The sequence below is a fragment of the Typopeltis vanoorti genome, chromosome 3, assembly GCF_054136105.1.
Source record: "Typopeltis vanoorti isolate ZY-2024b chromosome 3, IOZ_Tvanoo_1.0, whole genome shotgun sequence".
Classification (NCBI taxonomy): domain Eukaryota; kingdom Metazoa; phylum Arthropoda; class Arachnida; order Uropygi; family Thelyphonidae; genus Typopeltis; species Typopeltis vanoorti.
In genome coordinates, this window is record NC_143551.1 from 156,029,968 (window position 1) to 156,043,463 (window position 13,496).

Consider the following 13,496-nt stretch of genomic DNA (forward strand, 5'->3'; position numbering starts at 1 on the left):
TATTCAGGCCTCCAAGGAGTCAAAAGACTCATCGAGGGAGGTCCTTCCTAAGACATAAAGTCTGTCAAGACTCACTGAGGGGAGGTCCCCCCCTGAGAAACACAAAGTCTATCATACCACTCTTTAAACTCACTGACCGTTCTCGCTCCCACCACTCCATCAGGCAATGCATTCCACGGCTCAACCACCCTCCACACAAAGAAACCACTCCTTACCCTCTTGCTCACAGTTTCCTTTCGTAACTTCCAGGGATGGCCTCTTGTCATCACTCCTTCCCGCTGATCAACCAAGCGAAAGAACTCCCCAGTGTCAACCCTGTAACCACCTCTCAACACTCAGCCGATCCTCATAACTATCCTTGTACAGTCCTTGTATCCTTGTACAGTTATGCTGTACGCATAAATTTCTGTGTCATTTATTGCAACTTCAGTCAGTATTAGCGCATCTATATTTATCATGGTGTAGTTGAGCTGTGTTATCAATGTAAGCCAGTGTTTTTTTATACTTCTTATGTTTGTGTGTATGATAGTGAAGTTGGTGTTGGTGGAAATGTTGTCTGACCATTTCTTCAAAGAGTCAAAGATCTTGAAGTTTATGTTGTCTGACTGGATATGTTCACCTATGTTTGAGATCTTCATTATATAATTTTTAAATGAGTTCTAATCTTATTTTTAAGGATGTGAAAAGTTAGTGTTTTATATTGGTAGGCTGTGTAAGTTGGATTCACTTGTATTTATGTATACTCGAGTGTTTTCATTCTTTCTCAAAAATATCTGGGAATTCTTTGTCCTCAGGAACTTGTAGTGTTTCTCTGTTTTTGTCTTCCTTGCTTGGTATAGAAGATTTTTGAAGTATGGAGTCCAGTGTTCTGTTATGTAGATTAGTGTTGGGAGTTTCTTATCAGTTAGAATCGTTGTTGGTGTTGTTTTCTTGTTTGCTGTAAGAATGGAATCTCTCAGGTTTCTGTTGGTAAAACGAGCGATGATTGGTGGCAGTCTCTCTTTATTTTTTTGTGGGCCTCAGTTGATATAGGTGATATCTGTGGTTGCGATTTGAATTCCAATTTTGCTGCCGATCAGTTGCATTATGTTGCTTAAGTCTTCTGTATTTTCTTTCGTTATTCCCTCAATTTGAAGTTCTTTCTTTTTTTCTTTCTTTTTGTAGCATGTGTTCCATTTGACACTTGAGTGTGTTTATTTCTTTCCGCAATTCTTGATTTTTGCGTTGGAGTGTTTCTTGCATTTCTATCGCTACCGTTAATTTCATCTTTATTTCTCGCACAGTTCCTAACATTTTTTCAGAGGTCTCGTTATTGAACTGTATGTAATGTTCATTATCCTCGAATTTTTTGTTAATTTGTTCCATGTGTGCATTTAATAAGTCTTTCACCATGAGTTTAAATGAATCAAAGTTATGATAATAATAATAATAATAATAATAATAATAGGTTAGTGAACTGAATTGGAAACTGACTGTCTGATAGATATCAGAGAGTTCTGTATGGGGGGGTTGGGTAAGTATTATTATTATGATGATTTTGTGACACCTTCAAGGAGTCCAAAGACTCATTGAGGGAGGACACCTACTCTACAACTCTCCATCTCCACCACTCCATCCACTAACTATACTGAACCTCTACTACCATCATCATCTATATCAATGCCATCTACTGCCCAACCCCGTTAGTATTTTTTGTCTGTAAATTTCGTGTGTTCTAAAGGCCAATTTGTCTGTATGTGGGATGAAAAACCTGAGTTTCCAGGAGCAAAAACCTACTGCAGCTGTATGAGATTAGCTAACTCACCTTCAATTGAAAAAATCCATATAAAGATTCCTCCCATCATAATGAGAATCAAACTTAGGCCTTTAACAATCGAAGGGCACAACGTATCATTCTCCCAATTGCGCTATGGAGGCATTGAGGAAATACAGAGGTATCAAAGAGGAAAATTACACAGAGATTATCACTGGGATCTTTGCTTTTTAACCTTTATGCCAATGATAATGTCACTAGGTTGGAGGGGATATTCAGTTATTTGCAGATGATGAGAAGCTTGGAAGAATTATTAGTAATAGTGCTGGCATGTAAGTCCTTCAGGATGATTTAAATAAGCTGGATGGATGTGTAAATGAATAGGGATATCAGTTTAGCACAACTAAATGTGAGGTTTTGAAATTTGTAATCCACCAGTGGGAGTCCGCATATTTTATTGGTGGATTTATACTAGAGGAAGTGGATGAGACAAGGGTTCTTGGGGTGGTGGTGATGATGATCAGCCTGTTTCTACCCACTACTATTATTATTATTATTATTATGGGCAACTCCAAGGAGTCGACAGACTCATCGAGGGAGGTCCTAATCATGTCAAGAACAACTATTCGACATTCACACAGTATCTATCATACCTTGCCATGAACTCATTCACAGTCATAGCACCCACAACAGATTCTGGCAGCTTATTCCACTCATTCACCACTCTCCAAGTAAAAAACCTAGCTCTAACACCGTTGTCAACCACATTCTTGAACAGCTTCCATGCCCTAGTCCTCCCACCACCAGTCCTATTTTCAAAAATATCTTATGGATTAATTTTACAGAAACCCTTCAGTAATTTGAATGTCTCAATCATATCAACCGTCTTCTGCCTATCGACCAATTTCTGTAACCCACAAATCTTCAACCTATTCTCATAAGGTTCATTCCACAGACCTGCTATCATCGTGGTCACTCGTCTCTGGATCCTCTCAACTTCCTCCCCATCACGAAGAAACCCTGGTGCCCATAACTGGGCACAGTAGTCCAGATGGGGTCTTATCAAGGCTCGATACAGAGGAACAACTTGTTTGTCTCTGCATGTTAAAGAATTTTTCAGAAGCCAAGTGATTTGATGAGCTGATTTAGCCACTTTTCCAATGTGCCCCCTAAACTTCAATTCCCTATCCACCAACACTCCCAAATCCCTGGCCTCATCAATCTCCTGGAGTATGGTTCCACCAATGTGATATACTGCTGTTATTCTTTTCACCCCAAAGTGCATAACCTTACACTTTGCCAGATAAAATTGACATCCATTTTACCTAGCCCAGTCCTCCAAACTATCCAAATCATCCTGTAAAATTATGACATCCCGTGCACTCACAATTGCTCTACCCAACTTTGCATCAGCAGCAAACAAGTGAACACTTCCTCTCAGATCCTTACCTATATCATTGATGAACAAATTGAAAAGCAGTGGTCGAAGAACAGAGCCCTGCAGCACACCACTAGTTAAAGTCGTCTTTTAGACTCCATTCCTGAATAAACCACTCTCTGGTATCTCTCAATCAACCACCCTCCTATCCATCTCACCAACCCTATATCCATCCCCATCTGCTCCAGTTTACTGATTAGGTTTCCATGTAGTATCCTGTCAAAGGCCTTGGCAAGGTCCGGTAGAATCACTGTAAACCCATTACCCTTATCCAGTTCAGCTGTCACTGTGTTATAAAATGTGAGCAAGTTACTGAGGCATGATCTACCCTTCACAAAACCATGTTGCCCCTACAATATCCCATTTTCATCTATCCAATCCTGTATTCTTTCCTTGACTAATTTATTTAAGACCTTGGTAATTAATCGGTAATTTACAACAGCAGTCTTGGAACCACCTTTATGTAGTGGAACTATTTTCCCCTCTTTCCACTCCCTCAGGACTAACCCAGACCTGAGACTCAAATTAAACAAAATGGTCAAGGGTACTGACAAATCTTTAGCCGCTTCTCGTACGACACGAGCTGGTATACCATCCAATGAATACAGGAGGGTTTGGTCTACTACTCCCATGGTGACTCAGTCCATTTTGGGAAAGTGTATTTATACTTCGATAAATAAATATTTGAAGATGGAAGACAATCACAAACATCCATGCCCAGGTGGGATTTGAACCTGCAGCCTCTTGGCTGGAGAGTTGATATGCTAACCACTTGGCCAACCAGGCTGGCTCTTGGGGTGATAGTGGATAAAATTCTGAAGTTTACAGCACACATTGCAATGGTGGTGAAGATAACTAGAGAACTGCTGTAATAATAATAATAATAATTATTATTATTATTCAGGCCTCCATGGAGTCAAAAGACTCATCGTGGGAGGTCCCCCCCCCCAAGAAACACAAAGTCTATCATACCACTCCTTGAACTCATTGACCGTTCTTGCTCTCACCACTCCATCAGGCAATGCATTCCATGGTTCAACCACCCTCCATGCAAAGAAACCACTCCTCACCTTCTTGCTCACAGTTTCCTTTCGTAATTTCCAGGGATGGCCTCTTGTCATGACTCCTTCCTGCTGTTCAACCAAGTGAAAGAACTCCCCAGTGTCAACCCTGTAACCACCTCTCAACAGTTTAAAAGTCTCAATGATATCACCTCTCCTTCTTCTATCCACCAAACTCTGCAGTCCACATTCCCTCAGCCAATCCTCATAACTATCATTGTACAGTCCTGAAATCATCTTTGTTATCTGCCTTTGTACCATTTCCACAGTTAATTTATCCCCTTCAAATTCTGGGGACCAAATCTGAGAACAATAGTCCAAGTGTGGTCTGATCAGGGTCTTATACAACAGAATGATAACTGTTTTATCCCTGCAGGTCAGTGTCCTTCTCATTATTGCAGCAATCCCCTGTGCTACCTTCATCACCTTTGCAATATGTCCCCTAAAGTTCAGGTTTCTATCAATCATCAATCCCAGATCTCTTGTCTCCCCTACTTCCTCCAGTATAACTCCTCCCATAGAGTATGCAATGTCCCGTCGATGTTTCCCAAACCTCAAGACCTTACATTTTGCTGCATTAAACTGAAACCCCCATACATTTGCCCATCTATCTACCGTATTCAAATCCTCTTGCAGGGCTGCTGCATCTTCACTCTTACTAAAATCCTTCCCAGCTTTGCAAACAACTGAACATTCCCCTGCAATCCACTGATAATGTCATTGATATAAAGGTTAAATTGATATAATAAGAAGCAGACTTTGACCAGTAGAGATAAAAGAGTGGTGATTCCATTCTATAAAGCTCTGATCAGACCACATATGGGTTATTGTGCCCAGATCTGGTCATTGGGATTTGAAGAGGATAAATTAGCCTTAGAGAGAGGGCACAGAGGCATACCATCAAAATGATTCTCACCATTAGAGGGCAAACAGTTCAGTCTCCCATGATGTATGATTTGTGAAAAAAATATTAGTTTCTATATTAATTGCTAATGATATATTATAACGTTAGGGTAATTTTAGCATAATTTTAGTCTTGTTTTGATGTGATTGAGTGTGGTATGTTTTGTTTCAAAGTTAATCAATTTGAACCACTTTTTCAAAATAACAGTTAATAATGACAGTAAGAACATGGTCATTTGGATGCAGGGTGCTAAAGTGGTGTGGATTTTACCAAAATGGTTTGTTGTCAGGAATGTAATATGTATGATTGGGAAAATCTGGTAAATGTGTTTGTTGAGAGGATAAAACATGAGAAACAGTCTGTAGAAAATGTGATATGTCAATGAATTGAGTGTGATTTGAATGAAATCAGGAACTGGAGGCGAAGAATACTAGAAGAAAGGCAAAAAGCAGTGATGGATGCAAGACTACAAATGATAGCCAGAAGAGTGAGCATGAGAATGTAAGTGTGGAGAATGAGATTGTGAATACAGAATAATTAAAAAAGGAAAACTTGGCTTAATTATGGAAGTAGAAGTGTGCCTGACTGACTAAGCAAGAGCTGGTATGACTGTGGAAATGGAAGAAAGTCAGACTGACACAACAATAGTGGGAGTGATTGCTGGAATGCAAGAGTTGAAGAATTAAATGAGGCATATACAGAATGAAATTAGATGCATGGTAGATAAGAAGGGAAGAGTGCAAAAGAATAAAAAGAAAGACAGTGGAGAGAAAGAAGTAGCAAATGACTCGAGAATACTATATGGAGATTCTACCACAAAAAGTTTTGTGGATGAGAAGGTGCACAAGGTATATATTCCAGGAATGAGAATGACAAGGGTGATTGAGGCACTAGATATAAGAAGTAAGCATGCAAGGGAGTTAGAAGTTGTAGTTGCAATGAATGATTTGGTTGAGCATAGGAAGAACGTGAGAATGGATAACAATAGACTATTGAGGAGAGTGAAAGACAACAGTGTGGTAGGAAGGGTAGTTTGTGTGTTGCCCAGGTATGGCAATGATGAGTTGCAGCAGAGAACAAAGATCTTGGATTGAATGTTAGAAGTAATGTGTGAAGAGCAAGGAGTTCAGTTTGTGAATGTGTGGGATGAGTTTGAGGGATGAGATGCAGTCCATCACTCTTAATAATATACTCTATAGAGTGCTGCAAACAAGGAATCAGTGGAAGTCAGAGATGATGTAAATGACCAGCAGAGTGAACTATGTGGGAGAGATTTAGTTGTAAATAGAGAAGAGAATGTGAGAACAGGAAAACAAGTTTACACAGGGTAGGTTAGGGGAGGTCACTGGGACATGGTGTAAGGAGAGTGGATTCTGGAAGTGGTAATGAATGCACATATGTAGATAGTGTAGGAATGGAATGGCCAGGAATACATGGGGGGGGGGGTTAAGTCTGGGAGGCTACATGTATGCTTGGGCAAATTTGCAAAAGATGAGCAGACAGGAGCAGGTGAAGAAAAGTCACAGTTGAGGGACAGCATGAGTAGGGTTGTCTAAAGACCAAGAAATGAACTGCTATGTTTATTAACGAATACCAGAAGCATCAGAAATAAGAGAAGTGAAATTGTTGCATTGATTGAGTTTATTATTATTATTGTTGTTATTATTATTATTATTATTATTATTATGGGCTACGCCATGGCAGTGGTGCACTCAGGATTTAATCTTGGGGGGAGGGGGGGGAGTTGAGTAGATGATTTGAGAATACACACTGCATTGCATATGACCTAAGACTGAGCATCTGCAGTGATTGCCAATACATGATACCTGTTATCTCCTCTGGCCTGGCTCAGACAAACAAAGTAGCGCTCGTTCCACCCGAGCACTACTTTGTTCACCTTGTGTTCACAGTGGCAGTGATTCCCAAGAGCTATAGAGTATTCAAACATTGTGTGACCCATCCTAATTCATAAGTAGTATAGAAATAGAAGACACGACACAACATAAATGAAAAAATAAATTTTAATTAGGTAAAGATTTGGAATAAATAATTTGGAAAATTTTCTCGTGTTTTCTTCCTTTCTTTTTTGTTGGGGGGGGGTGCCTCTGCTTCATGGAGTTCTCAGATTCATCAAGTGAGACCATAAGTATCATGCCAGTCACTATCCAAAATTTGTGCAGCATCTATCATACTTTCCTTTAAACTCATTCACAGCCATGGCACCCACAACAGACTCTGGCAACCCATTCTACTCATTCACCACTCTCCAAGCCAAATATCTAGTTCTAACATCCTTACTAACTGCACTCTTGTTACGTTTCCAAGGATAGCTCCTAGTTCTCCCACGACTAAACCTGATTTGCTTTAGTTACCTTTGCAATATGCTCTGTAACCTTTAACGTTGGTGGTACAAAAAGTAGCCTAGTTGTGAAGTGACTTCCCATGCAAGTCATGCAAAGTCACTTTATTACACTTGGATAAAAGATGAAATCAAGAATAGAACTTCTTGGCATCTTTAATTCGTAGTATAACCAAGTGGAAAAACTTTCAACATCTATCCCTAATTCAGAGTATTTTAGTAATAAGGTATGACACCTTTTAACTTCTTGTATATGAAAATATGACTTGGGCATTACTTCAACTTAGGTATCACTTGAGTCGCTTGAAATGTTATAAGTGGTAGCTGTCGCTTTTTTAAAGCGAGGTCATGGTGAGAGACAAAAACGGCTGATAGCAGTTGTCGCATAAGAGATTGTGAATGAATGAATTCGAAGTGTTCTTTATTTTGCAAAATATCAAGGTAAGACTTTGATTAGATGCAATTTAATTGCTATTGCTTCATTTAGCCTATGCTTGGTATTGCTGGCAGTCCTTTGGGGCTGCAGGATATTCTACAATGATTTCTGCTGGCAGGTCTTTAGATCTGCGGGATTTTTATTAACGCTCATACGCAGTTAAAACGATATGAATGTACCTGAAAAAGACATATTCACTGATTTGCTCGATAAAGAGCCGGCTCTTGTACTTATTGATAAACTCCAAAGAAGTTCAAGCTGACATGGCCTACTAGCATGATCGACCCTGACATCATCATTATCGAGTCACTCGATAAAAGGCTAGCACTCACTTTTATTAAAAAGCTTCTCAAAAAGTTTGAATGGGATTGACCTGGCTACTTAAACTTATATTCTTCACCCAAAGTCGATGTTGAGAAAAATGAAGATCCTCAAATGGAGGAAAAACTCAATCTAGTTGTCTCTACCTGTAATCCTTCTGATCAAGGAAAAATCCACACTCGTAAGAAGAGGAAAAACTCTCACTGCTGAGCCAACAAATGATGTTGGTATGGACAAGGATGTTCCCATTTCAGATCCCTCTGACTCCCCCAATGAAAAGGCGCCACCGATTATCCTACGGGAAAAGCAGAGATGGAACAACACTAAGAACCATCATGGCTAACTTACAAATAAGTTATAGATCTGCTATAAATGTAGACGAAGGCATAAAAATTCAGCCCACCACGGTGGCTGATTATAGAAATCTTACAAAGGAACTGGACACAAGAGGAACTCAATATCACACATTTTCACTTGCCTCCGAAAAAAATCTGAAAGTGGTCCTACGAGGAGTCTCCAAGGATATGGACACAGATGAAATAGTTATTGACGTTAACTTACAGGATCTACCTCCTATAAAGGTCACTAGAATGTTTAGATCAAATAAGGCACCTATGCCTTTAGTCTTAATAGAAATTCATAACATTTACAAAGACATCTATAATCTAAAATCAATCTGTGGACTCAAAATCACCCCAGAACCATTGAGAAAGAAAGTATCTTCTGGGCAATGCCACAGATGCCAAAAATTTGGCCATGCCCAGAAGCTATGCAAAGCTCAGTTCAGATGCCTAAAATGTGGCGAGAATCACCCCACAAACACCTGCGCCAAGCCAAAATCCACCCTGGCTAAGTGCGCTAATTGTGAGGATATACACCCCCTATAATTAGCAGGGTGAGGATACATCACCCCAAAAACAGATGGAATGATCCAAATCATCAATCTACCTCGTCATCTAGTGTGAGAGTTCCTGAAGCTCAGTCCTCCAAGAGTGAGATCATGACAACAGGTGCTCGCCCATCATTAACTGAGCCACTTAAGAAAATTAATCTTCAACATCAAGCGAGAACATATGCTGATGTGGCCCGCTCCAAACAGATAGTACAAACCCAGAACCCAAATAATCCACATTCAAATCTATCAGCTGTTATCACCTCTTCTCTTGCAAACATGCTGCAGGATTTCAGCAACTCAAATCCATCACTAAGTGTTACAAAGTTACAAAAAGATTCTCACAGCAAACCCAATCCATATTATCTGCACTCTCTGATGCATAGGAAAAAAATCGCTCCAGATTCTCTTAGGATTATTGCTTGGAACGCCAACGGTTTCAAAAATAAACTGTTGGAAATCCAGGAATTCAATAATAGATACAACCCAGATATATTTCTAATCAATGAAACTCACCTGATGCCTGCTGACACCCTAAAAATCAGAGGGTATCAGATTTACAGAAATGACAGACTTGGGTATAGAGGTGGAGGTACAGCCACCCTTATCAAAAACTATATCAGTCATCATTCAATAACCAACCCTACAACTGCCAACCTCGAAATCACAGGAATTAATGTCTCACAAACTCAATTGGAAACCTTAAAAGTTTTTCTGCTTACAACCCTCCATTAAAGACATTATTGACCTCAGATCTGGATGCCATCCTTGGAGTAAAAGGACTGGTCGTCATTGCTGGAGACTTCAATGCAAAACATCCTGCTTGGAACAGTAAATCTACCAATAAAAATGGTCACATCCTTTCCAGCTACACAGGATCAAACTATGCTGTTGTGGCTGGACCTACCAAACCAACTCATCTCATCTCAGTACATCTGGCACTGCTGACATCCGGGATATAGCTATCCTGCAAGACATTAAACTATAGTCCAGTCTTAAATCACTAAACGAGCTGCTGTCGGATCACAACCCAATTCTACTGCAATTGGGAGAACAAGAATGCCTGTCTCCTCCCTCTCATTCAAGCATATCATGGGAGAGATTGTCTAAAGCACTTAGGGATCAAATTGGACCCGTCCCTCACATATGCACACCAGAAGATGTGGAATTTGCAGTGACTAGCCTCACCCAACAGATTAAGTCCACTATAATGGTTGCAACCTTCCACACACCTGTTCCCAAGCCTGATCACTTGCCTGAGGATATTATGGACCTGATCAGAGAGAAGAACAGAGCTAGGAAGAGATTTCGTAACACTCGCACTCCCCAGTTTAAGACAGTGCTTAATAGATTGAATGGAGCAGTAAGAGATGCGCTTAGAACTGATAGAACCAAGTTTGAGATAAAAAGTTAGCCTCTATCTCACCTATTGATCACTCTATCTGGGGGGTTATTGAGAAACATCAAAAATAAAAACAGATCCCCCGCATAATCTCAAACCAGGGCCTAGTCTACACAGATGCAGATAAGGAAGAAGCCATATTAAAGAATCTTGAGGAGCAGTACAAACCTTCTTATAACAACTTAGATTTCAATCACTTGTACAAAATCCACAGGCAGGTCAGGCATGCATTAAATCTCCCAGATACCAGTGCTCACCATATTGCACCCGCATCACCTGTTGAATTATATGATATTATTAAAAAACTTAAGAACAATAAAGCTCCTGGACCAGACGGCATCTCAAACAGGGTCAAGCTGCTGCCACGAAAAGCTGTAGTGTACCTGACCAGTATAATAAATACAATCTTAAGATTTCACTATTTTCCTTCCTCCTGGAAACTGGCTGATGTAATTCCCATACATAAGCCAGGCAAAGACCCACACCTACCGCAAAATTATCATCCAATCTGGGTAAGGTTGCAGAGAAGGTCATCCTCTCATGACTCCAAACCTCAGTAAATGACCTAAACATCCTCCCTAAAGAACAGTTTCGTTTTCGGCAACACCATAGTACTACCCAGCAAATCAACAGAATTGTCGAATACATCACCACAAGTTACAACTGGCGCCAGTGCACAGGAGCTGTTTTCCTAGACCTATCCAAAGCATTTGACAAAATCTGGTATTTTGAACTCCTGCACAAATTTATCACAGCTGGTACCTCACTAAAAATGGTTCGTCTAATCCATTCATATCTTCAGAATAGATCAATGCAAGTAAAAATCAACGGTTCTACATCGTCACAGCGCCATATCTTTGCTGGAGTGCCGCAGGGATCTCTACTGGCTCCATTGCTGTTTTCTGTATACATGTCAGACATCCCACACAATCCGATAACTTCCATTTTGGCGCTGCATGTGGACAATATGGCAATACTAACCAGATCTCTCAGACCCCATTTCATTACCAGAAAGCTTCAAGAAAACATTCTAAAGCTGGAGGGTTGGTTCTCCAAGTGGAGATTGGAAGTCAACCCCCCCCTGAAAAGCTCAGCCTTTCTTTTCACAAAAAGGCCAATGTCTCCTGCAGGAGATGTGTTACTATTTAATACTAAAATTTTCTGGCAGACAGAAACAAATTACCTGGGTGTAATTCTCGACAAAAAGCTATCTTTCAACCAACACATCAAGTCTGCATGCGTAAAGGCATCTAAAGCCATAGCTCAGATCTATCCGCTAATTAATAGAAATAGCAAGCTCAGCAACAGAATCAAATTGTAGCTATACCAGATGACGATTCGTCCTATAATCACCTATGCCTCTCCAGCCTGGAGCCACACCTGTAATACTAACATTATCAAGATACAATGAGTGCAGAACAAGTGCTTGAGAATGATTCTGAATGCCCCATGGTATGTTAGAAACAATCAACTTCATAGAGACACAAATATTCCCTATATTTTCTCTTTTCTACAATCCTTAGCATCCAAGTTTTTCCTAAAGACATCCACACATCCCAACAATTTGGTTCATCAAGCTGCAGCATACGAGGCAACGGACATATTCAAATATAGAAGACCAAAAGCTATATTAGCCTCCTATAACAATGCATAATCTCCATGCCCATTCAAGGCGAGCATGGATAAAACCAGGAATATGACTTCTTGGCATCCTTAATTTACAGTATAACCAAATGGAAAAACTTTCTACAACTGTAAAGATGTTCTGGGGTTGTTTTACACATGACAGTCCAGGATCACTTGTGCCTTCTGACAGTATCATGAAAAGTGACTAATACATTAAAATATTGGAGAAGAGAGTGCTTCCATAGATCTAGAAACACAAAGAACTCATCTGACAGGATCTAGCTCCATGCCACACTTCAAAAAAAAGTGAAAGAGTTCCTCAAAAATCACATCCAATTGCATCAGTAGTCAGGAGATTCTCCTGGCATTAACTGAATAGAAAATTGTAGGCCATTGTGAAAAAGAAAGACTTGGAAACTTAAATTGTATACAAAGGATAACTTAATACAATCCATTATAAAAGTATGGTTTCAAGATACAAAAGATACAAAAACAGTAAAAATGTGTTCTATGTTGGTAGAGTCCATGCCTAAGCAAATTAATGAACTTATTTGAAACAGATGTTGAAAGTTTATTTTTCACTTGGTTAGAGTATAATAAATTTAGTTTAATCCTTTATCCAAGTGTGAACAAACAAAGTTTGCGCTTGAAAATATCTTCAGGACTGGGGTAAGGTAGTACAACACCAGACAACTCGTAGCAAAGGGTAGTGGCCTTTCCCTTAATGCATAACATTATACATATCCACAAAGAGATGTGTTTTGCATTATGGGAGATACTGAGATAGGAGTGATGTTAGCTTGGTTCACCTTTGCTACGAGTTGCCCAGTGTTGTACTACCTTACCCCAGTCCTGAAGATATTTTCAGGCACAAACTTTGTTTGCTCACACTTGGATAAAGGATTAAACTAAATTTATTATTAGGAACAGAGGAGCATATATAAATTATTAGGTGAAGTTGGAGTTTAATTTTTGTACTTATTTTCTTGCAAAATTATACTAATTAAATTACTAATTATACTAATTAAAGTTTTTGTTTAAAATGTGGGTGTTCAGATTAATTTGTTTGCTAATGTAGTACCTATAAGAGAGAGTTAGTTACCTTCTAAAGAATTCCAGAGCATTTTTGGCAGGACCAATATATGCAGTTTGTCCTTCTGCTAAAATCAATAAGCTAAAGAATGAAAATGCATAAATTTGTATTCCACTTTTACATTCATATATACTAAAATATTTATCAAAGATACTATCATCTGAGCATTTTTTTTAATAAAGTTTTCTCTTTTGTTATTCTCTTTCTCATT

The 13,496-nt window shown here is 39.4% G+C and overlaps 1 protein-coding gene across 1 annotated transcript in view; it reads right to left on the reverse strand.

The window, feature by feature from the left end:
* The window catches only part of LOC150108686 (protein white-like), a 164,498-nt gene that overhangs the window by 44,355 nt on the left and 106,647 nt on the right, over positions 1-13,496 (reverse strand). The window contains exon 9 of the mRNA XM_090390508.1: positions 13,295-13,366. Within this exon, the coding sequence (XP_090246634.1) occupies positions 13,295-13,366 (72 nt within the window). The remainder of the gene's footprint in view (positions 1-13,294; positions 13,367-13,496) is intronic.